The sequence below is a fragment of the Vombatus ursinus genome, unplaced genomic scaffold, assembly GCF_900497805.2.
Source record: "Vombatus ursinus unplaced genomic scaffold, bare-nosed wombat genome assembly UNPS02010219.1, whole genome shotgun sequence".
Lineage (NCBI taxonomy): Eukaryota > Metazoa > Chordata > Mammalia > Diprotodontia > Vombatidae > Vombatus > Vombatus ursinus.
Window position 1 is genome coordinate 377,110 of NW_020949997.1, and position 25,747 is coordinate 402,856.

General features: G+C 45.3%; 1 protein-coding gene across 3 annotated transcripts in view; it reads left to right on the forward strand.

Annotated features, from left to right (window-relative positions):
- Window positions 1-25,747, forward strand: part of SORBS3 (sorbin and SH3 domain containing 3) — a 36,430-nt gene that overhangs the window by 6,443 nt on the left and 4,240 nt on the right. Inside the window, exons 6-21 of one of the 3 annotated variants that reach the window (XM_027853816.1) lie at window positions 566-629; window positions 4,000-4,038; window positions 4,302-4,365; window positions 7,326-7,413; window positions 7,712-7,798; window positions 7,961-8,014; window positions 10,576-10,662; window positions 11,395-11,441; window positions 12,142-12,281; window positions 12,475-12,527; window positions 12,685-12,731; window positions 14,183-14,297; window positions 18,332-18,457; window positions 19,684-20,049; window positions 21,272-21,375; window positions 22,267-22,373. In XM_027853816.1, the coding sequence (XP_027709617.1) occupies window positions 566-629; window positions 4,000-4,038; window positions 4,302-4,365; window positions 7,326-7,413; window positions 7,712-7,798; window positions 7,961-8,014; window positions 10,576-10,662; window positions 11,395-11,441; window positions 12,142-12,281; window positions 12,475-12,527; window positions 12,685-12,731; window positions 14,183-14,297; window positions 18,332-18,457; window positions 19,684-20,049; window positions 21,272-21,375; window positions 22,267-22,373 (1,588 nt within the window). Of the gene's footprint in view, window positions 1-565; window positions 630-3,999; window positions 4,039-4,301; window positions 4,366-7,325; window positions 7,414-7,711; window positions 7,799-7,960; window positions 8,015-10,575; window positions 10,663-11,394; window positions 11,442-11,595; window positions 11,854-12,141; window positions 12,282-12,474; window positions 12,528-12,684; window positions 12,732-14,182; window positions 14,298-18,331; window positions 18,458-19,683; window positions 20,050-21,271; window positions 21,376-22,266; window positions 22,374-25,747 lie in introns of those variants that run through there. The other 2 variants (XM_027853817.1, XM_027853818.1) reach the window with 2 other exon arrangements.

Below are 25,747 nucleotides of genomic sequence, written 5' to 3' on the forward strand. Positions count from 1 at the left end.
AGAGAGAGAGAGAGAGAGAGAGAGAGAGAGAGAGAGAGAGAGAGAGATTGAAGATATTAAATGCCCTGAGGAGGTCCAGACACACCTGGTAAGTGTCTGAGGCAATATTCAAACTCAGAGTTTCTTGAATCCAAGACTCCAAGGCATTCTATCCACTATACCACCTAGCTGCCTTGGTTAGAGAATTGACCTCAGAGCCAGAAAGACCTGGGTTCAGATCTTGTCTCTGACACTTAGTGGCTCTGACTTTGAAGGAGTCACTCAATTTCAGTGCCCCAGGTAACTCTAAAACTATACTTTGAAGAGCAGGTATTGGGCTGCTTCCAACATGAGGTACTATTTCTTTCTTAACATCAGCTCAGCAGAGCCCCTGTGGGACTGGATCTCCTTTTCTTTTCTTATTTTTTTGGTGGGAGGCAGTCAGGGTTAAGTGACTCGCCCAGGGTCACACAGCTCAGGTCCTCCTGACCCCAGGGTGGGTGCTGCCCCAGAGGCTGGATTTCAACAAAGAAAGTCTGGAGGTGGGGAAAGGAGGATAGCCTGACTTTGCTTTCTCTATTCCCAGAGCGTAGGCAGCCCACGTGACTGGTACCGGAAAATGTTCCAGCAGATCCACCGAAAACTTCCAGGTGAGACCCAGTCTTGTCATGGCTGGTGCATGGGCAGGGTTGGGGGTGGCTGGGGAATGAGAAGGAGAGGAGGATTCCAAGGGATTTGAGGAAGAGGGAGAAGAGGAGGAAAGAGAAGCGACATGGATCTGAGTCTTGATGGAAGCGTCTCAGAGATGGAAGGAAGGAGGGATGGCTTATACAAAGACACGGTGATAGGAAATGAAATGCCACACACAAGGGACAACAAAATGACTGGAACGTAGCGTGTGTGTCAGGAGTAATGTGCAGGAAGGGTTAGAGAAAGTCTAAAAATGTAAGCTGTAGCCACATTGGGAAAGGGTTTAAATGCTGAGCTGAGGAGAGGCATAGGGAGCCATTGAAGGTTCTTGATCAGGGGAGTAAAACAGTTGGACTTGCACTTTAGGAAGCTTATTTTGGAAGCTTCATGGAGGATGGGTTGGAGCCAGTTAGGAAACTGTGACAATAGTTTGGCTGAACTAGAGCGATAATGGTGTGAGTGGAGAGAAAGGGGACAGGTTGAGATGGGTAGGTAAAATCAACAAGATTTGGCAAGTGAATGGTTATGGGAAGTGGGGAAGAAGGAGGACTCAGGACGACATTTGATGGCATCACTCAACTTGTAGACCTGGGGAATGCTCTGCAGAGTGTTTCTCTAGATTTTAGCAAAGCGCTTGATAGAACCTCTCATGAGGAAAAGATGAAAAGATGTGGGCAAGACCAGGGGCATCTAAATGGTACCTAAGGATCTCTTGTTAACTTACAAAACCATATATTAACATTGTCTGTTCTTTGGTGTTTTTATTTATTTTGTTAAACATTTCTCAATTACATTTTAATCTGAACTAGGGAGTCCAGACTTGTGCTAAAAAAGTGTTGTGGACTGTACAGGCTGCAGTGTTTGACAGATGGTACAATTAGATGAATCTCGGGCTGATTGGTTGGCCAGATCAAGAGACTAGAAATGAATGGTTCAATACAGTGCTGGATACTATAAAGATCTCTGAATTTAGAGTTAGATGAACTGGGTTCAAATCCTACCTCAGATACTTACTAGCCATATATGACCCTGGGCAAGTCTCTTAACTGTTGCCTGCCTCAGTTTCCCCTTCTGTCAGGTGGAGATAATAACAGTACCTACTTCCCTGGATAAAATGACATGGTATGTGAAATTCATTTGTTGTTGGGTCGTTTCAGTCATGTTTGGCTCTTTGTGACCCCATTTGGGGTTTTCTTCGCAAAGATACTGGAGTGGCTTGTCTCTTCCTTCTCCAGTCCATTTTACAGATGAGCAAACAGGGTTAAGTGACTTGCCCAGGGTCACACAGCTAGTAAGTGTCTGAGGCCACATTTGAACTCAGGTCTTCCTGACTCTGGTACTCTATCCACTGTACCACCTAGCCTCTGTGAAATGCATTGCAAAGCTTAAAAGTGCTATGTAAATGTTAGGTTTTATTATTATTATTATAAGGAACTCTCCAGTGGAGTTCTGCAGTGATCCCAGGTTGGCCCTGTGCTATTTATTTAACATTTGGATAAAGAGATAGGTAATTAAAAATATCTGGAATCTAGTGAAATGAAACTTAGTAGAAGTCAATGTAAAAGTCTTAGCCTTTGCTTCTAAAAAGTCAGCTTCCTAAATACAAGATTGCAAGCCCCATATGCATCCATAGGGTGAGATTGCAACTAAGAAAGCTAACGTAATCTTAGCCGGTGTTAAGAGAAGCCCGGTGTCAGGGATGGAGCAATGATGATGGCTCCTCTACTTTGCCCTGATGATATCACCTCTGCTTCAGTGCACTCTCTTCCAGGTGTCAGATTTTAGGAAGGAAATTGATCAGCCAAAGAGCATCCAGAAGTAGGCAGCCTGGACGGCTCTTGCCGTAAAAAGATTGGCTGAAGGCACCTGAGAGCTTGGAGAAGAAAAACCATGAGAGCACATGATAGCTGCCTTCAAGTATTCAAAGGACTATCAGGCAGCCAAAAAGCATTTATTAAGTGCCTGCTGTCTGCCAGAGACTGTGCTAAGCCCTGGAGATACAAAGGAAGGCAAAAAAAAGACAGTCCCTGCTCTAGAGGAGCTCACAGTCTAATGGGTTATGTCTGGTTGAAGAAAGAATATATGCTTCGTCTGCTTGGCCCTGGAGAATAAAACTAGGTGTGGGTGGAATTTGTAAAATTAGGCCGATTGAGGCAATGAAGCATCTATGTGGTACAGTGTAAAGCTTGTTAGGCCTGGAGTCACTAATACCTGAGTTCAGATCTGGTCTCAGACACTTCTTGGCTGTGTTATCTAGCAAGTCGCTTAATATCTGTCTGCCTCAGTTTCCTCAACTGTAAAATGGAAATAACAACAGCTCCTACTTCCCCAGGTTGTTGTGAGGATGTAATGTTCAAAAAGCATTCAGCATAATGCCTGGCACATGGTGGGCACTGTATAAAAACTAGCTATTATTAATTAACGCAGAGATCTTGGATAACCACTAATTCCAGTATATTGGGGGGACACTAGATGGCCTTTGGTACTCCTTCCAATTCTCAGATTCTGTGATTCTTTAAGGTTTGAGTGGAGACCCCAGCTCCATCTTGAATTACACGTGTCAAGGAAATAAGGACTCTTCTTCCTTGGAGAAGGACTCGTAGCTGCATCTTAATTTGTAGTAGTTTCTTCTTCTTCTTCTTTTTTTTGGGGGGGTAAGGCACTTGGGGTTAAGTGACTTGCCTAGGGTCACAGAGCTAGTAAGTGTCAAGTGTTTGGTCTGAGGCCGGATTTGAACTCAGGTCCTCCTGACTCCATGGCGGGTACTCTATCCACTGCTCCACCTAGTTGCCCCAATTTGTAGTAGTTTCAAGGACTTAGAGGCAGGTGGAATAGGTGCCTGCAATTTCATCATTAGTTATTTATTCCTCTGTGGTAAAACTAGCTCTGTCTCTACTGTCCTCATTTAAAATTAAAATATCGGAAGTAGCCTTGGAGGTCACTCACTCATTAGCGGTGCCTGAATTTTCTCTGATGCTTTTCTCCCAGGCAGGAGGGTCCCAAGGGGTCATAAACAAGAAAGATGGATTTCCCTGACTTGTCCATTTTGCCGACCACAGGCCCGGCTAGTTTTAAGTGTGTAGGTGGGTGGGTCTGAGCAGAGAGGTGGGAAATCTCCAGTTGCCTGGAGGCACTCCAGAGTCGCTGAATACCCAAAAGCATTTTCAGACCTCCTAGGAGCAGCTCTCCTAATTCTTTCCCTCCCTAGACATTCTTCTGGGCCTGACTCATTCCCCCACCTCCTAAAGGGGAGGGGAGGGCCACTGGCAGGGGAGTAGGGTTGTGGCTGAGGTTAGAGAGCGGTAACCTGCCTCCTCTCTCTTTTTGCAGAGCTGCAGCTGGACTGGGCTTTTGAGGAGCAAGGCAAAGGTGAGAGAGCAGCCCTAAAAACTGGTCCTGGAGGCTGGCCCCTGCTCCAGGAAACACAGCTCACCATCACCTGTGTTTGAAGACCCCAAATCTCTCTCCCGCTTCAAGTCGACAAACGTTCAATGTGTCTTTCTCTGATGGCAGAATCTTTTCAGGACCTGGGAAATGACCCTGTTGGGGTTCAGTTCCCTGGTTGCCTGGTTTCCTTGAGTATTCTGATCCCACCAACCCTCCCATTTGCCTCCAATCCCCATCCTTTCTAGAGCCCAGGCATCTTGGACCACTATTGAGAGCTGCCTCTCGGAGTCCTTCATCTCTCCACAGCAGGTGAGTGAGTGCTGGGATTGGAGGAGGGGGCTCTGGAGGCTCACAGCTTGGCTTTAGGGGGTGTGCAGCTAAGAAAGCTCTTCTTTCTCCACTCCCCCCTCCCCCAACCCATTCCTGAGCCAGAGGAGGTCAGAGCATTGGTGATGGGGCCAATCCCAGAATGGGTGGTCCGTCCCTGTAGTGAACTGGCTCCCTCTGGTGGTCAAGTCAGGGAGCCAAGCACTCAACGGCCAAGCCCAAGATGCGTGCCCAGCTCTGGGCTGGAAGAGTTGCAGAGTTTAGATAGGGCACTCTCTGGCATAGTATCAAAACTGAAAAGGACCTTAGAGGCCATCCAATCCAGCCCCCTCATTTTAGGAGGAAACAAACAGAGAGGTTGAGTGATTTGCCCAGGGCCACACAGCTAGGAAGTATCTGAAGCAGAATTTGAACTTAGGACATTCGGACCTCAAGTCTAGCACTCTGTTTGCTGCTCTCCTCGTGGAGCTCACAATCTCATCAAAGGGTGAGACACATACATGGATGACTATAATACAAAATGAAACACGGTCATTCTTCAGATCTCATGTCTCCTCTGCCAACTACGGTCAAGTGTTGGCCATTCTGAGCTCTCCTCCCTACTAACCTCAGAGCAGAAAGACAGGCTGGAAGCAGCCTTCTCTCAGTGCCTGGATTGACTGACAGAATACAGTTGGGCTTGTTTCTGGCAAAGCCAAGCCAAGTGACAGAACTCACCTCGCTGGTCCCTGGGACCTTGGCACACCTGCCTTGTCATCATGGGTCACCCCTAAGCAAGACACAAGTTCCTTGTTTTCTTTGAACGGGACTCTGAAGGTTCCCACTTTAACATCACCTCTCTCCCTTCAAGTTGGAAGCCTCATTTCTAAATGGAGCCTCCAAAAAAGATTCAGAACATGCTGTGCCTGATGGGAAGGTGGGGGGTAGCAATGTAAGGGGAGAGGTTAAAAATTAAATTCCTAGTCTTACCTTTGGACACAATCAAGCTACAAGTCAGTGGAGAGTCTCAGTCTGACTCTTCATCTGAGCAGAGGCTCCCCACCCCCCCCCCCACCCCAAGCAAATAAAATCAATGCATTTATTATTCATTGGTCTGGATTATTTTTAATCCCTTTTATGGTAAGTGTCCTCATCTGGGACACATCATAGAGTTTCCGTAGGTGTGGCTTCTTGTTATGATTTTCAGTTGGTATTGAAACTGCTAAGTCATATTGATGTGTGACTAGAGAGCTAATAATAGACCAGCAAATTCTGGTGGACTGGCCACCCACTTTTTTTTTTTAAGCAGTTGGGGTTAAGTGACTTGCCCAGGGTCACACAGCCAGTAAGCGTCAAGTGTTTGGTCTGAGGCCAAATTTGAACTCAGGTCCTCCTGACTTCAGGGCCAGTGCTCTATCCACTGTGCCACCTAGCTGCCCAGGCCACCCACTTTGCTATCTGATCAAACTTCTGATTCAGTGGAACCTGTCTGATGCTGATGGCCTATTTGGAAGGAGCATCCCAGAAGCTCTCTAGTTCTAATAATAGCTTTGTGTTACCTTAGATCAGTCATTTCCCCTTTTCTGGTCTCAGGTTCCCCGTGTGTAAAACGAGGGGCCTGGACTCATTGATTTCTAGAGTGCCTTATAGTTCTGACATTCTATGCTTCTGGAAAAACTGGCAAATACAGGGTTCTGGCCAAGTTACTAAAGGAAATGTCAGAACTGAGACTCACCCAAGTCAAGCCCCCTCCACAGAATAGGGGCCTTCTAGAATCCTAGAATATCAGAGCTAGGAGAAACTTTAGAGAGTGTCTGGTTCAGCCCTCATTTTTCCATATGGAAAAACTGAATTAGAGAGAGAGAGTGGCAGATACAGGATGATAGATTTTGAGCTAGGAAGGTCCTTGGTGGCCATCTAATAAATGAAAAAACATTTGTTAAGCACTTTATATGTGCCAGGTACTGTAGGAAGCACTGGGGATTCCAATGGCAAAGAAGGACAGCCTTGTGTTACAGATAAGCTTAAATGATTTGCCCAAGTATTGACTGACAGAGCCAGGATTTGAATCCAGCTTCTTGAACCCAGTCCTCTTTCCACTGAACTGCCTAACTTTCCAAATTCAAATTCCAAAGCTCTTTATACTTTATCATGTTCACCTTCTAACAAAACTGGGTGGTTTTTTTGATCTTGGTATCAGACATTCGTCATATCAGGATATTTTCATCCCAACAGTAAATGAAAACTAAATTTGGCTGATTTATTTTATATTTGATTTATTTTTTTAAAAAAATACATAGCAATGATAAGAGCAAATGTATAAGGTCCCCTGCCTAAGACAGAAAAGCACAGGCAAAGAAACTTCTAGGCAATAGAGGAAATGACCCAGGGCCCTGTGGTTGGTAGGAGCTAGTATGTCAGGCAGGCAGGAAGGAAACAGGCATTTATCAGGCACCAGCTATGTGCCTGGCATAGTACTAAGTGCTTTACAAACATTATCTCACTTGATCCTCACAACATGAGGTAGATACTATTATTATTCCCATTTTACAACTGAAGCAACTGAGACAGACAGACGTTAAGGGACTTTGCTCTAGGAGAAAGCCCTGGGATTGGAATAAGGAAGACTTGAGTTCAAATCCTGCCTCAGACATTTCCTAGCAGTGTGACCTTTGCAAGTGTGGGATGGCCCCAGTACAGTTCCTGGTACAAAGTAGGGGTTAATAAAATGCTTGTTATCTTTCCCTCACCCCATCCATTGCATCACGTGGCTGGTGGTCTTCTGAGCCCTGAATAAGAAATATGGGGACTGGGGAGAAAATGGTTACACGTAGGGAAAGGAGCACAAATCAAACTGAGTTATGGAGAAGGGAAAGCAGCTCCCTCTCCCAGGACCAACCTTTCTCTATGCTCCGGTCTCAGCCATATTTCAGGAAAGCAATGATTATCCTCCCCTTTTCTAGGAGGAGCCATAAGGACCCTAAAGAAGGGGCTGGAGACATCTTCAGCTATAAGCCTGGAACCTCACCTCTCCTGCAGACAAGACCTCAGGTACACACACCTCAGGCTCCAGCCCATCCCCCTCACAACCTCCCGCCCTTGCTCACCAGAAGCCCTGAAACAGACTTGTGCCTGGCCTGGCACAGACAGTGCTCTGAAAAGCATCAGTGACATCCAGCATTGGTCCCCATAGTGGCCACTGATAGGCTTTTAGGCCCATGCCCAGATAAGGCACTGGACAAACCAGGCCATTTAAGGGAGGAATGACTTTCTTCAGATGACAAAATTCTGTGCCCAGGCCAGATTCAATTGGAGCAATTGAGTTCATGTCCACTGTTTCCTCATCCAGGTGGTCAGGTACCAGAAGAAAGCTGAAGATGTCTGGACTGAGGACTCCTGGAACCAATTTCTACAAGAACTAGAGACAGGGCAGAAGGTAAGGGGACATCAACTGGGGTAGAAAGCTAAAAGTGGGGGTTGCCCTTAGCCAAGGCTGCTCCACCTAAGACTAGGCAATCATCAAAAGGAGCCCCAAAGGGAAAGAGCCTGGGAACTGTCCCGCTCCCAGTTCCCCTGATCTGACCTGACCTCCCCTCAGCCCAAGAAGCCATTGGTGGATGAACATACTGAGAAGCCCTCTTTACCAATTGAGGTGAGTGCCAGTATGGTCTGGGCACCAGTGTGAGTGGGAGAAGGGCATGGTTTGGATGCTGGGTTGGGTGGGGATGGGAAAAGGCAAAAGATGGCAAGAGACTTGGGCAAGATTTGCCTCCTCAGACCCAAAGGTATGAATTCTGGGTCACCATGTGTAGTTTTATAAATGGGGTCTCCCTCCAGCCCACAGATCAATCAACAAGAATTTACTGAATGCCTATTATGTGCCCAGCATGATAGTAGACACTAATTGGGATACAAATGAGAAGATAGGGCTTTTACCTCAAAGAGTTCAAAGTCTAGTTAGGGGAACAATGAAAAAAACCTGAGAAAAATTGTGGACATGTTACTCAGTCAAGAAATTTGCACTTGGGAGTCAGAGGACAGGATTACCAGCTCTGCTGGTTACTACCTGTGTGGGCTTGGGCAAGTCCCTCACCCTTTCTGGACCTCAGCTCCTTCTAGCTCTGTATCTGTGATCCTGTGACTTATGAGCTAATTATTTTTCAATGAAAATGTCACAGGAAATCAGAAAAGGGAGAGATCGAAATTAGCAAATTTTAAAGTCCTATAGAAATGTCTGTTATTATTATTTTGTTACAGCAGCTAGGTGGTACAGTGGATAGAGTGCTGGGCCTAGAATCAGGAAGACGAGTTCAAATCCGGCCTCAGACACTAACTAGCTGTGTGACCCTGGGCAAATCACTTAACCTTGTTTGCCTCAGTTTTCTCATCTGTAAAATGAGCTGGAGAAGGAAATGGCAAACCATTCCAGTATCTTTGCCAAGAAAACCCCAAATGGGGTCATGAAGAGTTGGACACAACTGAACAACATTATTTTTTATTTGTTTTTATGTTATTTATAATAAAATTATATTAAATATTTATAATAAAAATACCGTTTATTCTATCATTATAGTGGAGAAAATGGTATTCCAGGTAAGAAGAACAACACAAGCAATGAGGCTGGTAGTGTGACCTTAGGCAAGTCACTTTTCTCTGGGCCAGAGTTTTCCTATCTGAAAAATAAGAGCATTGTACTGGATTAGAAGTTCTTAACCTTCTTGTGTCATGGACCTCTTTGACAGTCTGATGGATGCCATGGATCCCTTCTCAGAAAAAGAAAAAGGTTTTAAATGTATAAAATAAAATATAGAGGATTGCAAAGGAAACAGATTAACAGATTATATTGAAATGCCAGTTATCAAAATATTTTAAATGCAGGTTCCCAGACCACAGGCTAAGAACCCTCTAAGTGAGATGATTTCTAGGGTACCTCCTAGTTGCCTGACTGATCATGGGTCATGAAACTTCCCTGAGTAAAATAGAAGGTGCATATTGGGGAGTATATGGAGTATTAGAAAAGTAGCACCCCTGTCATTCTTCGAAACCATCCCTGCTGCCAAGGTGGGCAAATTGGCTTTACTTGGACATACCTCAGTTTCCACGTTTGATTTTGATTCTGGGCCAGAAGCAAATGGTTGCGTGTGTATGGATGGCTTCCTGTATGAGGCGGGGGAGTAGGACAGAGGGCAGATTGTAGATACTGCAAAAGGCAGATTCAGGACTTTAGATGTGGTATGGTAGAAAGTGAGGAGTTCTCAAGCTGGAGAGTGACATGCTAAAAGTGAGGGTTTGGAGAAGATAATAACAATAATCTGGTTGGGGTATGTTGTTGTCCAGTCGTGTCTTCAGTTGACTTTTTTTTTTTTTTTTGGTGAGGGGATTGGGGTTAAGTGACTTACCCAGAGTCACACAACTAGGAAATATTATGTGTCTGAGGCCCAATTTGAACTCAGGTCCTCCTGGCACCAGGGCCGGTGCTCTATCCACTGTGCCACCTAGCTGCCCCTTCATTTAACTTTTTGTGACCCCATTTGGGGTTTTCTTGAGAGAGATACTAGATTGGTTTGCCATTTCCTTCTCTAGCTCATTTTACAGATGAGAAAACTGAGGCAAACAGGGTTAATGACCTGCCCAGGGTCATACAGCTAGTAAATGTCTGGGACTGGATTTGAACTCAGGAAGATGAGTCTTCCTGATTCCACGCCTGGCACGCTCTGGTGCCACCTAGACTAGGTTAAAGGAAGAGTTGGGGAGGCCAAAGTATTGAAGCAATCCAGATATAAGACTTCCCCAAAGGTACTTAAAATCTTCTCTTTCTAGGGCTCCACAAACAGTGCAGGGCCTGCTTGAGGAGTAGTCGCATCATGCTCTGATACCATGTCCCTAAAGGAGACCTGATTGTCAGGACACAGTGTCCATTCCTCTAGCAAGGGTGTTTTGTGATCATTCTTTATTTTGAATTCTTTTTTTTTTTTTTGTGGCTCCGAAATGGGGTTAAGTGACTTGCCCAGGGTCACACAGCTAGTGTCAAGCATCTGAGGCTGGATTTGAACTCAGGTCTTCCTGACTCCAGGGCCGGTCCTCTATTCACTGCACCACCTAGCTGCCCCTTTGTGATCACTCTTGCTTGTAGAGTTGGGGAGGAGATAGTGCTGCTATTGGGGGTGGGGCCTACTGTGTCTTCTGGGGATCCCAGCCCCTTTGCCCCATCAGATCTTACTGGAGAGGGAACTGGCCAGGCTGAATGAGGAGCTGGACAAAGACATGCGAGCCATTGAGATGAAGCTGCCCCCGGACAAGGTACCCCTCCCTCCTGGGCCCATCACCCTGTCACATGCCAGAATGACGGGCATAGAGGGGAACAATGTAACAGCAGGATTTCTGAGGTGGGAAGGCGCTGCCTAGAGCCCGGGTGTCCAGTCTAGCCCTGTAGGTGTACGGCGGGATGTGGAAAGCAGGCTAGAACAAGTGGAGAGGGAGGTGGTCTTTATGGAAAGAGCTGGCTCTTGGCCCATTTTTTCCACCGGTGATGTTGGGAAAGTCACCTCTCCTCTCTGGGTCTCAGTTCCCCAGTTTGGAAAATAAGGAGGTTGGATCAGACTGCCCTTAAGGTCCCTTCTTCCTGTTTGTAAGCCTGGATAAGGTGTCCTGGTGCCCTGGGTGGCCCTGTCCCCTGGACACCCTCATTCAGGGCGTGTCCCTTCAGCTGGAGGCTGGGATAGCCTGCTCATCTCCTTCCTCCTCTCCTCCCTTAGACTGTCTCTGCTCCTTTTCTCTTTTCCTGCCTTCCTTCTTTGCGTCCCGTCTTGCGCGGGCTGGTTGTCCCGGCTCGGCTTCCACTCTCCTGTCGCGTCTCCTCTCGCAAAGCAACCCGAGGAGAGACTCTAGGACCCTGCGTTCATCCCGCCCCTCCCCCTCTGACCCTCCTTCCCCAGCCCCAAACTTTCCCAGCTGTAGTGGAGGGGGCGGTCGAGGTCGAACTCTGAGTCCGGGCTGAGTCCCGCCCCCGCCCGCCCTCCTCTCCCCACCCAGGGCTCAGTGCAGGCGAGCCGCCCCCGGGACAGAGGACCCTTGGTTCGGTGAGTGCCCCGAGATGCCCGGGAGGTGGGAGGAGAAGGGGCTCAACCGGGGGTGGGGCTGGGGCTGGGGCTGGGGCGGGACGGAGGACGGAGGAGGGAAGAGGAGAGAATCGCTGATGTGGAAAGGGCAGATCAGCCCGCGAGCCTGGGACAGAGGAGGGAGGGACTTGGAGAGAGGAAAACAAGGTGGAGGTGGAGAAGGCAGTGCGATCCTGAAGGGCAGGGCAAGGAGAGAGGACTGGAGGGGACGGGACTCCGACAGGGGCCACATGGGGAGAGAGACAGCTTAGGGGATGCCTTTGCCGTTTCCGCGGGCGCAGGGAAACTTTTGGCTTTGGAGTCCTTTGGTATCCCTGGAGACCGGCTAGGCGGAGAGGGAAGAGGAGCATTTCCAGGAAAGGGCAGTGGGAGGGTGAGGTCCCTTTCCCTTGCACACCTCCTCAACATAGCCCAGGCCTCCTTCTCCTTCTCAGGGTCTCCCCCTTCCCATGGCCTCACCCCTTCCTGGCTTGGGGCGGGAGGGAAAGGAAGTCGGATATCCTGCTGAGATCCAAGGATCAGGGAGTGGAGGTGGTCTCTTGAATGGTATTTCTAGCAGGATAAGGGAAAATCCTGGAGGTGTTGGAGGGTGTAAGTCCCCAAAGGAGTGAACTGTGTCTGCACCTTCCCTCCCCCCCCCATCCTCACCCCGTTTTACCAGCTTGTCTCCGGCCCGGGCTTCCAGCCCATCCCAAGCACTTTACCATAGCACCTCACGGGCCCTGAGCCCCCACAGAATGGAAGATGGAGGGAGCCCCTTCCTGGGTCGGAGAGACTTTCTCTACCCACCCCCCACCCAAGGTAAGACTCAGATCCCTCTCCCGGCCCCTCCTAGATTCGAATCCATTAATCTAGCTCCTCTTTTTCATATTTTCCCTTGCCTTATTTGAGTGAGCTAGTGGGCATCCAAGGGGATCTTAACTCCCAACCCTTCTACTTGGTCTAACTCTACGTGACGCTGGCTTTGGTCTGCTGAGTTTTTGGTTCTCTACAGATCCAAATGGGGCAGAGCCTGGGGATGGCCTGGCAAAGAAAGAAGAGAAGAAGGTAAGAGGTAGCTTAGGGGCAGGATGTAATCAGGCCATGTACCAGGATATGGGGCTGGATTTTCCAGGGGGTGGGATACACTGGTATCATTTATAACTCTTGGAAGGATAGAAGTTTGGCTAGGAGTAAATTCTGTTCTTTCTCTCCTTCTGCTCAGATGAAGGCTGCACGGCTCAAATTTGACTTCCAGGCTCAGTCACCTAAGTAAGTGTCCCTTCTTTCTCTTTCCTCTGCCTTTGGGGAAGGAGTATCTCCAAGGCCCATTCAAGTACCCTGCCTTTCTCTCTGTATTCTAATGGGATAGGAGTTCAGAAGCTTGTACCAGTTATCTCCTATTGCCCCATGAAGAAAAGCCAAAACCAAGATTAGGCAAACGGGTTTTGTCTCAGGTGCTCTGTCAAATTTAGAGCCCCTAAAATCCACTATACCTCTTGTTGATATAGAGTAACTGTGTGCCAACAAATAGGAGTGTGACACCAACACTTCCCATTTCTCTAGCAAACAGTCTGCTTGGCATGGAGCTGACCTGACTTGAGTAGCCCGCACCCCTCCACAAGGCCTGAGGAAGTTGGACCCAGGCATGCTCTCTTTGTATAGGTCCACTATGGCACTAACAGCCTGAACTCACCTATCTGGTGGGGAGGGGATGCATGGTGGGGAGAAATTGGGGAGAATGGCTAGCTCTCAGTCTTTACACACCTATGCTAGGGAATGTGATGGGTACTTGTGTGTGTGCCACAGTGGAAAGGGGAAAGTGGGGTTACTCCTCTGTTTTTGAGAAGAGCCTCAGCTGTCCATCAACCTGACTGTCCTGGACTTGACCCATTTTACTTCAACCCAAAGGTTGAAGGAAGGCTTAGACTAGGGCATCACGGAAGGGAGCATCCCAAAAGCATTGGAGATAACAATGTCACAAACTTCTACCCAGCATTCCACCACTCCAGCACTGTGAGACTTCCTTGCCTTCCCAATCCCCACTAGCCAGGCTTCTTTGGAAATCTGAAGGAAGGGTCTGGAAGACTCCAAAGAATAATATCCATGGTGGGGTATGACAGTCCATGCCATGTCTTCCGGGGACCATGTAAATTCTTTTTCTTTTTTTTGTAAATAATATTTTAATTTTTCCAATTACATGTAAAGATAGTTTTCAACATTCAACATTCATTTTAAATAAGTTTTTGAGTTCCAAATTCTCCCTCCTCCCCATTCCCCAAGACAAGAAGCAATTTGATACAGGTTATACATGTGTAATGATGTTAAACAGACCATATAAATTCTACATAAGATATATGCCACCTCTTCTAATCCCCTATCAAGAATAGTTAGTTAAAATGGGAAGCTACTAAATGATCTACAGGGGATAAATTCTTTCCCTTACCTCACACCAGTTTCCTGGGGTGATCTGTCTTCAACTTTCAACCAAGGCTTCCTTTCCTGCCTCTTGACCCAGGGGCAAAGTTCCAAGTGATGACTCTGTCCACAAAGGAGTAATGATCCCTGGGGAGAACTTGGGACCTAGGTTTGAAGAAGGAAGTAAAAAGGACTCTTGTAGTTTTTGGACAGCCCCAAGGACATAGTCCCCTTTTCTATGACCTTCCCCTACCACCTTTTGATTTTGAGGGACCTATGAGTGACTTTTTGTGCATGGCCACCAGGGAGTTGACCCTGCAGAAGGGAGACATTGTGTACATCCACAAAGAGGTGGACAAAAACTGGCTGGAGGGAGAACATCATGGGCGGCTTGGCATCTTTCCAACTAACTATGTAGAGGTGAGTGAGGGGCTTCCTTGGTGGGGTGGAAACTTGGGTTCATCTCTCTCTCCTGGACCCAGAACCCTGTCATGTTCAGTCTGTCACCAAGCTCTGCTGTTTCTTCCTTGATAATACTTTCATCTGCATATCAGACCCAGCAATTGTGAATAACTCTCACCACCTAGTTTGTGCCAGGCACAACAATAACATTGTGTTACACAATAACAATAATAACTAACTTTATATAGTGCCTTGAGCACTTTTCCATTCATTTTCATTAGGTCCTCACAATAACCCTGTAACATAGGAAGTAATAATTTTTCTTAAAGAAAAGAAGAGAGATGATTTATTATAGAAGAGAGATCATACAAGTACCACAAAACAAATAAATAAACAAAGAACAATCAGTCTAGAATGTCAAGAGGGCCCATGGCTCATAACTAAATGAAGTGATTTGGGTCCAGTAGACCTGTCATTAAAACATGGAATGTCCTGTGTCAGGGAGCAGTCAAATGGTGCTAAGAGACCCGTGTCAGATGGTAGAGATAAGAGTTGTGGATCAAGTAGGACAGCAGGGATTCAGCCAGGTGTGACCAAGGGCCTGGCATTCCATAGCTCTGTTCCCTTGGCCTCAGTGGTCAGCATAGTCAGGTTCCTTACCTTTCTTCTCTTGTACTTGAGTCTGCAAATTGATTTCTTTTTCCACTTGGTGAAATGGAAATCAACAAGTTAGTGCTGAGATCAAGAGGGTAGTATACTTATTAGGCCCATTTAATAGATCGGGGAAGGGAGGCTTAGATGGTCATTGTTACACAGCTAGCAAGAGGCAGAGGCTCTTCTGACTTTGAATATAGTGTCCTTTCCACTATATCTCAACTGCCAATCAGAATGATCTAATTAATTTATTAAAGTGCTTACTCTGTAAGCCTAAAATTGTTTTGTAAATGTGAGTCATTTTCATCATGCCTTTCGCTCCCAGCAAAGGTGACCTTATATTGATTTGAGGGGTTGATTGCCTCTCCCTTCCCCTACTCCTATCTGTGACTCTCCAAAGGGTCCCTTTTTGATCCCAGAAATTTTACAATTAGCACTCATTTCTTTGGATTAAAATTTTGTCTAGTAGAATGTAAACTCCTTGAAGGTAGGAAATAGTCTTTATTTTTTGTCTTTCTGTCTTCAGCATCTCTGTCTCTATAGTGACTCTTTATCATCAGTTTCCTTTTTTGTTTATTAATTCTTCTAGCCCTAATTCCTGAATTAATGTATTTGTTTATTGTCTTCTCCCATTAGATTGTAAGCTCCTTGAGGGCAGGGAATGTCTTTTGCTTTTCTTTGTATGTTCAGTGCTTAGCACCACTGTGCACATAGTAGGAGTTTAATAAATACGTATTGGCTGACTCATTAAATTGGGACTTTATCTCAGGGCCAGGTTCTGTGCAATTTGGGAGGGAATATTAGTTCCTTGTATTGTCCTGATCTGTATTATTGGGGGTCCTGCCTCTACTTTCTCTGGGTTTTGGGTGCTGTGTTCTTCAAGGAGCTCAGGAACAGCTTGACCTTATAGATTCTTAGTAAATGTTTTGGGTTGTTGTTGATCACCTATTGAAGTGGGGTTTTAATCCTATGTTTTAATTTTATTAATTTTTTTATTCCTCATTTTAATCCTAATCCTCTTTTGGATTAGGTATTCAGTTCAACCGAGCAAGCACTTATTAAGCACTTAAAATGGTTTGTGCCAGGCATTGTGCTCAGTGCTGAGGATACAAAGATGAAAGTGAAACAATTGTCCTCAGGGAGCTTCCATTTTGGTCTGGAGTTATGATGTGTACACTATGTAAATAAATACAATGAACCCTGAGGGTCTTCCCTTCCCAGTTTGATTTTTTTTTTTTATTAAAGGGGCCATCCCTTGACTCACTTGTTAAAGAGGCCTATTCACTGAATGGGTGTTGCTTCACTCAAAGTGAGAACTTGGAAAGACCTTTGCTTAAAAGGGCCAAGGTCTCCCACTGCATATCCTGGGCCATTTCTAGTCATCTGGCCACTGGACCCAGATGGCTCTGGAGGAGAAAATGAAGCTGGTGGCCTTGCACAGGGCTCCTTCACTCAAATCAAAGTCAATTGCAAGTCATGTCATCATCTTTCCGATGTCATAGTCCTCTTCAAGACAGACCACACACAACACAGTGTGATTTGGGGGGGGGGGGGTGTGAGGAGAGAACACCAACAATTACAGGGATCAGGACAGAACTTAGGTAGGAAGTGTTACCTGGGTTGAGCCTTGAAGGAAGTTAAGGATTCTAAGAAATGAAACTGAGGAGAGAGAGCATTCCAGGCACAAGTGACAGAAGTGTACTATCATGTATAAGGATAACTAACAGGCTCTAACGTATCATTCACAATAGAGAATAAACATATTAAGTCCCTATCAGTCACACATACAACATGATATATGTCCCTTTTCCCTGGAAAGGAATGAGTTTTATAGTATCCTGAGAGACCTTGAAAATTGGGGCACCTGAGGGAGTGAGAAGGGAGGGCACTGGGGAAGATAAATCACCTAATTAAAGATTTTGCCTAAGGCTGGCAGCTTCTCGTTGAATTGAAAACTCTTAATTCTGGACTTGAGGGCCTTCCACCAATCTGATCTCATGCTCTTCTACTGCCACCCAGACAAATAACTTACTCACACTCACCCTCCCACCCCTACTCCTTTCCCTCCAGGCTCCCCTTGGCCTTCTACACTGCAATTCAAGCCTCATTCCTGGGACTCCGCCTGTCCCACCCACACCCACCTTGTTCCCACTTCCAGATTTTTGCACATACCTTTCTCCACCTGGAATGCACATACCTTCTCTTCAAAATAACTTAAGACTTAGTATTTGCTGGCTGTGTCTCTTACCCATTTGTTACTGATGTCTGTGAAATTTAGGCTTTTTAAATGAGCATTTTTTATGTATTTGTTCTTTCCTGCACATTCATTTTTATAAAAATGTCTTTTGCCCGAGAAACTCAAAATACTTTGTTTACAATTAAGTAAGTTAGCCTCACTTTTTGAGACAAGATTGAAGTGAAAAGAATACTAGATTTGGAATCAGAGAATCTGGGTTCTGAACCCTGTATGACCATGGGCAAGTAGCTTAACCCTTCTGGGCCTCATTTTCTTAATCTGCAAAATAAGGGGATTTGAGTAGATTACCCTTCTCAAATTATATCCCTGATCTGTAAATTCTTTGCTTAAGGGCTGACTGTGCTGGTAAATGTTTTACAACCAGCCAGGGTGGGGTGGAAAATGTTTGTAGTACACACTTAAGTTTAATTTGCACTATTCATATTTTCTCACTTTCTTAGACATTCAACCAAGTAATAAATCAAGCTCTAATTTGTATCGATTTCTGAGGTGTAAATAAATGCTCCCATCAAAAATTTAACTGTTAGCTCTTAAGGTAGGAACTGGCCCCAGCCCACCACTGTCCAGGTCCCAAGTTGTCTTCTTCCAAGAGATGCTAGATTGGAAGTCAGCAAGGGCTGGGTTTGAATAGTGTCTCAATTAGATGCTAGCTGTCTAATACTGGCCAAGTCACAACTATGATCAGCCTCAGTTTCTTCATTTGTAAAAGGGGGTAATACCTGTGCCACAGGATTTTGTGAGGATCAAATGAGATGATGCCTATGAAGTACTTTACAAACTGTCTGGTACAAAGTAAATGAGGATCTTATGAAGAGTAACTCCTTGCTATGAGTCCCCAAGTGCATGTTTAATAAATATTGTTTAGTTGTTTTTGATACTGTCCTCCTCTTTGTGACCCCTTTTGGGGGTTTTCTTGGTCCTAGAGTGGTTTGCCATTTCCTTCGACAGCTTATTTTACAGATGAGGAAATCGAGGCAAACAGGGTTAAGTGACTTGCTGAGGGTCACACAGCTAGTAAGTATTTAAGGCTGGATTTGAACTCAGGTCTCCCAGACTCTATCCATTGGGCCACCTAGCTACCTTATACAATGGGTGGCTGACCCAGGAGTCTTTGTCTCTTCTTCCCTTTTATCCCTTCCAGGTGCTGCCCCCAAATGAGATCCCAAAGCCCATCAAACCCCCAACCTACCAGGTACTGGAATATGGAGAGGCTGTGGCCCAGTACAACTTCAAGGGGGATTTGGAGGTGGAGCTGTCCTTCCGAAAGGTGAGTGAGCCACTTGCTCAGAGGGAGAAGGGGTGAGGGGCAGGGGAAGTTTCAGCTGAATATCAGAATTGGGGGGAGAAAGGGAGAAAATAATAGTCAAACAACCCCCCACATATCTGGAACTTTTCCTTTCTTGACTTGTTTGGATAAAATATTTTCCTTCCCTCTTGTGGCTGGCTTCAGAACCACATTTCCTGTGAGCTGTAAGTGCCAGGAGGGCAAGAACTGTGGCTCTTTCTGGATCAATTTTTATAGTGTAAAATGTGACCATAAACAACAAATATCATTTTCTGTTTGGGCAAAGGAGGGGTGGGAGGTGGTAGGAGGATTGAAAGAAGCCAGAAGAGGAGGGGGAGAAAAAAGAATAGAAGAACATCAAGAAAGGGACTTGGAAATTGAGGGAAGAAGGAGAGAGGAAGAGAAATAGGAAGGAGAAAGAGGCAAAAAGAGTTCTAAGGAACCTCTAAGTCCCTCTCCACTTTAAACAATCCACATGTGTTGAGAACTTGCTATGAGGTGGACCTTAGGGAGGAGACAGAGGCCTGTAAGTTTCTAAATGTGTGGTTTTTAAAAAAAAAAAAAAATTTTCTTTTTTTCTTTTTGGAGGCAATTGGGGTTAAGTGACTTGCCCAGGGTCACACAGCTAACTCTAGTCCTCCTGACTCCAAAGCCCATGCACTATCCACTGAGCCACCTAGCAGCCTCTAATCAGTCTCTTTTCTTTTTCTTTTTGTAATTCTTTTTATTTTTAGTTTTCAACATTTACTTCCACAAGATTTTGAGTTCCAAATTTTCACCCCCTCTCACCCCTCCCCCCACCCCAAGATGGCATGCATTCTGAATACCCCTTCCCCTAGTCTGCTTTCCCTGCTATCTCTTCCCCCCCTTCCCCTTCTATTTTCCTGTAGGGCAGGATAGATTTCTGTACCCCATTTCCTGTATTTCTTATTTCCCAGTTGCATGTGATCAGCCTCTTTTCAAATAAAAAAAAGTTTATCTGCAACAAACTCACATAATCTGGTTGGGTAGATAAGACTAAGGTGAAAAGATAACAATTTGGACTGGGATTGGGGAAGGAACTCCAGATAGGTGAAGGGCCTAAGGTGGGAAAGGGTTAGAATGTTTTGGGTATGATTAGTGTATCTGCTGGTCTGGGGGAGGAGGGGTCATGATGGGAAGACCTGGTTGGGAGCTCCATTTTCCTCCTCCTCCTCTCTTCCCTGTAGGGTGAGCGGATCTGCCTGATAAGGAAGGTGGATGAAAACTGGTATGAGGGGCGCATCTCAGGGACTGGACGACAGGGCATCTTCCCTGCCAACTACGTCCAAGTCTCCAAAGAACCCAGGCTCAAGGTCTGCGAAGATGGTCCTCCTCCCACCCACCTGACCCTGGCTGGCTCCCAAGTCCCTGGGTCCCCACGCCTGGGCACCTCTCGCCTAGCAAGGCCATCTGGTTCCCCCTCTGCACCCCAAAGCACAGCTGACACCACCGACTGGGGGGGCCGAACCTCTCCCTATCGTACTGGTTTTGCGTTTCGTTCCAGCACCCAGGAACCTTCCCCATGGACCTCTCCATCCAGACCTCAGAGCCAGGTGACTCCCAACTTCCCGTCAAGAGAATGAGGCATCCTAAGTCAGCGAGAAATCCCCTCTTTAGACATAAGAAATCTACTTCTTCCCATTTCTGTAGCCGGTAGGGGAAAATGAGACATTTATTCCAGGTAGACCACTGAATGCAAAATAACCAGTGCAATGGGACATATTGCCTTTGAGCAGAGTAATGAAACATGTCTATTGGAGTTTGGAGTTAGAATGTGGTCCCGAAAGCATACGGGGCACTTTGGCAAATTGAAATCTTCTTGTGGGGCACTGATAGTGGCTATTAAGCACACAGGTCCCTGCCCTCCACAAATACTATGTTATCTTAGCCTTGAGCACTGTATTTATATTGAGCTGCATTTCAATTAAGATTTTCTGGTCCTTTTATGTCATATTATATTTACATATGAATAAACAGGCATTTTAATTACTCTAAATATAGCAAAACCTACAAACAGGAATGGGATAACTTGGGACCTTGCATCCTGCCCCACCTTCCTTTGTTTGCCCAGTAGTCTGTGGTAGAGCCTGAACCAGAAGAAGGAGAGATCACTGTAGGCAGGAGTAGTCAGGAATGCCAACTGTAAGGGAGCCTCGGTCCTAGGACGTGGGTCCCATTTGTGTACCCTGTGTAGTGCAGTGGTTAGAGTGCTGGGCCTGGAGTCAGAAAGACACATCTTCATGAGTTCATGAGCCTCAGAGACTTACTGTCTTCGAGAACCTGAGCAAGTCACTTTACCCTATTTGCCTCAGTTTCCTCATCTGTAAAATGACCTGGAGAAGGCAATGGCCAGCCACTCCAGTATCTTTGCCAAGAAAACCCCAAATGGGGTCATGGAGAGTTGGACGTGACAGAAATGATACAACAATAATAACAGAACAACTCCACTGTTCCATCCCATGTTACAGCAGCCTCCAGGGGTCACTTGGACAGAGTGCAATGCCAGTTACTTCATCATTTCCTAAAAATCCAAGCATTTTGAATGTTCATGCCTCAGTTACCTATATATAAAATAGGGATAATAAAACCCTACATACTTTCTGAGTTCATGGTTTGAATAAAGTGAGCCAATGTATGGAACCATGTTGAAAAGGGTTTAAGATGCAATTATTATTCTCTTTAGCCCATAGTATCCTTTGACAGTTTGTGTCTTGTCTACCTTCATTGCACACACACTTCAAAATAACCCATACTTTTCTCATTATTCACCTTTAGGGTCTTGGTGCCTCTAGGACATTACCATCCCACCACTGGGGTCCCAGCCCTCACCAAGACTCTTCTTCTTCCTCTTCTGGATCCTCTAATATTCACTGGACCCCGTGAGTATGAGTTGAGGAGGAGTCAGATGGGGATGGGAGATATTATAGGGCATGTGGCCTAATGAGAAAAGACTTTCACAGTCAGCGCCACTAAGGAAACTAAATACAATTTAATTCAATAAGTAAACCCAGCCCTATGGGTTGGGAAAAGTGGAAGACAATAGAAGTATATGAGGTAATCTCTGTTCTTTCAGGAATATTTTAATCTATATCTGGGGTTAGCAAACTATGACTTCTGGGCCAAATCCAGCAGCCAAAAAATGTAAAAGCCATTCTTAGCTCCCATGCCAGACAAAGACAGGTGAAGGCCACATTTGGCCCATGGGCCATAATGTGCCAATCCCTGACCTAGATGGAAAAGTGAAAAAACAGATGAACAGATGTGCTATATACATGTGAATTTATTATTAACATTATTGCTATTGGTTGTTGATGATAATATAGGAGATTCCTGGCTCTTCTCTCCACAAATCCCATTTACTCTCTGTGCCTTAGTTTATCTATAAAATTAGAGGTTGGATTGAACCATCTCTAAGGTCCCTTCCAGCTCTGAACGTCTGTGATTCTGTACTTGTCTTAAAATGACTGACACAGACTCCCGAGAAAGGAGAGAGAGAGAGAGCGGTCAGTGTGGCTCAGGGGCCCAGAAAAAGGCTTCCTGGAAGAGATGAGGCTTGAAGGATGGGTTAGGTTTGGAAGGGAAGGAACAGTGCAGTGGGAGAACAGATTCTCTGACTTTTCTGTGAAGGAGAGTGTACAGAAATGAAAAAAGTTTGCTGAGTGAAGGTGAGGCAGGGGATGGTTTGGGCTGGAGACCTACCTGATTTGGAAGGGGCTGGACTGGGGAGAGGTGAAGATGCTCATGGTTACCACAGCAGTATCTTCCCTCAGGTACCGGGCAGTATATCGATATTGGCCTCAGAATGAAGATGAATTGGAGCTTCGGGAAGGAGACCAGGTGGATGTCATGCAGCAGTGTGACGATGGCTGGTTTGTGGGTATGATGAGCCCCGGGGGATGGGGAGGACTCTTGTTGGTGTCAGCACTTGGGAGTAGGCGTGGTGAGACTGGGCCAGCCTTCCTTTGCCTCAGCTACTGACAACTTAGAGGCCAGGGCCATTCACTACTCAGGCAGGTGACAGGAAAGGTCTTGATTTCTGTAACATCTTTCTTTTCTTTTTTGTTTTTTGTTTGTTTGTTTGTTTTTAATTTTCAGTTCCAAATTCTCTCCCTCCCCTACCCATTGAGAAGGCAAGAAATATGATACTTGTTATGTGTAGCATCTTTCAAAGCATTCCTTTCATTCCATTTAATCCTCACAATACACTTTATCCAGGTAGAGGAAACAGGTACAGAAGCATGATTGGGCTCCTCCACTTCTGCTTCTTGGAGCTACTAAGGAAGCATCCCTACTCAAGAGCTTATGTTCTAATGAACACTTACTGACTGTGGGACCCAGGACAAATCATTTAACTCCTCCATGCCCCAGGGAGCTCTCTTTAAAACTAGAGCACAATTCAGTCTGGATCAGTAGAGGCCTATCCTTACTGGGGGTCAACTTTTTCTGATGAAAGCAGTGGCCCGCTCCCCCATCCCTGAAATAAGTATTAATATTATTAGCACTTACCTCGAAGCTTGTTGTGTATTTAAATTGCTTTGTAGATTTTAACCTGCTATATGATTGGCAGAGTTATTATTGTTACTTATTAATTAATAAGTAAAGTTAAATGAATATTGGTTGAATTAATATTGATTTAATTTATAATGATGGCTTAATTGTTATTGTTATTTATTGTGTGACCCTGGGCAGGTCCCAACCTCTCTGAGATTCAGTTTCCTCACGTGTAAAATAGAAATAATAACACTTACCTTACAAGGTTCAAAGAATTAAACAAGAACACACACATGCACACACACACACATGCGCACGCATACACACGCGCACTTTATGAACCTTAACTTGCTACATAAATGTTGGTCTTTGTTATAATTATTAATCGTTGTTGTTATATACCATGCTGACTTTCCATGGAAAAACATTTAGTGTTTAACCCATTAACAAGTATTGAGTACCTCCTCTGCCCAACCCTGGGCTTGACTGAGACCAGGTTTTAGAGAAGAGTAAAATACAGCCACTAACCTTAAGGATCTCACATTCTGGCTGAGGAAATATGACTCCCTTGGCTGGCATGTAGAAAGCACTTTATCAATACCTGTTGATTGATTAATATCACTGAAGGGAGACAACATGAACAGATAGATATTTGCAAAATAATTTGATGAAGAAGAGAGCACTAACAAGGGGGAAAGAAAAGGCTTCCTATAGGAGGTAAGACATGGTCTGATTTGTGAAGGAAACTAGGACTTCTAGGAGGTAGAAGTAAAAGAGAAATATATTGCGGGTATGGGGGATGGCCTGTGCAAAGGCTTAGAGGTGAGATGAGAAAGTAGTAAGTCAGCCACTTCAGCTGGAACGTGAAGTGTGCAGGGGAGTGCGACCTCATAATCCTGGAAGCTAAATTGTTGAAGTCTTTAAATGCCATGCTGAAGAGCCTGGGTTTTGTGCTGGAAGTAATAAGGAGCCACTGAGGAATCTTGAGTAGGGGAATGACAATGGTCAGACTTGTGCTTTAGGAAGGTTATGTTGGCAGCTATGCTGAGCATGGCCTGGAGAGAGCCTGGAAACAGAGTCTGATCAGAGGGCTGTTACCGTGATCGGTGAGAGGCAATGAAGGCCTGAACGTATTAGGGGAAATACGGACACGTGAAACATATTGTGGAGGGGAAATGGGCCAGTCTTGGAAATGGATTGAACGTGGGGATTCGGGGAGAGGGAATAGTCGAGGATAACTCTTGAGGTTGTGAACCTTACTGGGATAGTGATATTCTCAAAAGACAGACGAAGTGACGAGGAGTAGGATTTTAGGGGTAAAGGTAAGTTCCTTTGTGGACGTGTTGAATTGAGATGTCCACTTGGCATTCAGTTGGAGATGTCCAACAAGTAATTAGTGATGTGGAACGGGAGTTCAGAAGAGAGCTCAGAGCTGAATATATAGAATTGGGATTCATTTGCATAGAAATGGTCATTGAATCCACAGGAATGAATAAGATCACCAAGAGAGATGTTGAGAAAGAAGAAAAGAGCGTCCAGCACAGAGCCTTTGGTAACACCCAGGGTTAGGGAGTGAGACATGGATGAGAATCGTACTTGACAGAGAAGGACTAGAGGGAGAATCAGGAGAGGATAGTGTCACAAAACCCCGGGGAGGAGACAGTATCCAGGGAGGAGCAGTATCAAACAGTGTCAAATAATGCAGAAAAGATATGGAGAAAAAGCTGCTAAATTTAGAAATTAAGAGAGCAGTCTTGGTGAGAGTTGTTTCACTGAATTATGAGATCAGAAACCACATTCCTAAGGGCTTGAAAGTGAGTAGGAAGTAAGAAGAGGCAATCAGTGTGTAAAAGTATTTTTAGGAGTTTAATTGTGAAAGGAAGGAGAGCGATAGGGTGGTAGCTTGAGGGGATGGCAGGGTCCCATGAAGGTTTCTTGATAAAGATTTAGATGAATTTGCAGGTAGAAGCAAAGGAGCCACTTAATTTGGAGAGCTTGAAAAATAAAAGATGGCAAAGAGATGGTTGAAGGGGAATGGTGCTGGAGGAGATGAGAGGTGATGACATCAAGGGCATAAGTAGAGGGGTTGACTTTGTCGAGAAGAAGGGCCACTGGGGCAGCTAGGTGGCATGGTGGATAGAGCACTGGCCCTGGAGACAGGAGGACCTTAGTTCAAATCTGGCCTCAGATATTTACTAGCTGTGTGACCAACACTTTTGATCATTTAAAAAAAAAAAAAAGACCACCTCTCTGTCAGAGACAAGGAGGTGAGAATGGCAAATGATGTTAAGAAGTTTTGAGATTTAGAATTGGGGAGAAAAGGGCTTTCACATTAGGTGGCCTATATTTTCTTGGTAAGATAAGAGCTTTTGCTGAAAAGGAAGGGAGACAGGCTGGAGTAGAACAGTGATGTCAAACTCAAATAGAAACAGATTCCTGCCCCCTTTATATTGACTTAGAAAACCACAAATTAACATTATCTATGTTGTATGTTTATTTTGTTAAATGTTTCCCAATCACCTTTTAATGGGTTCTGGATGAGTTGGCTTGCTGTGAGTTTGATGCTTGTGGAGAAAGGTTAGAAAGGTTCCGAGCAGCTGCTGTTGGGAATTTGATAGTAAATCAATTAAAGGAAAATACCAAGATTGCCATAGACCAATGAGGATCTAGTTGAGATAAGATTTCATTCATTTGTAGCAGTTTGCAAAATACAGTTGTTTGACTTCCTTCATTAATATTCATCAGTAGATGGGTAGGAAT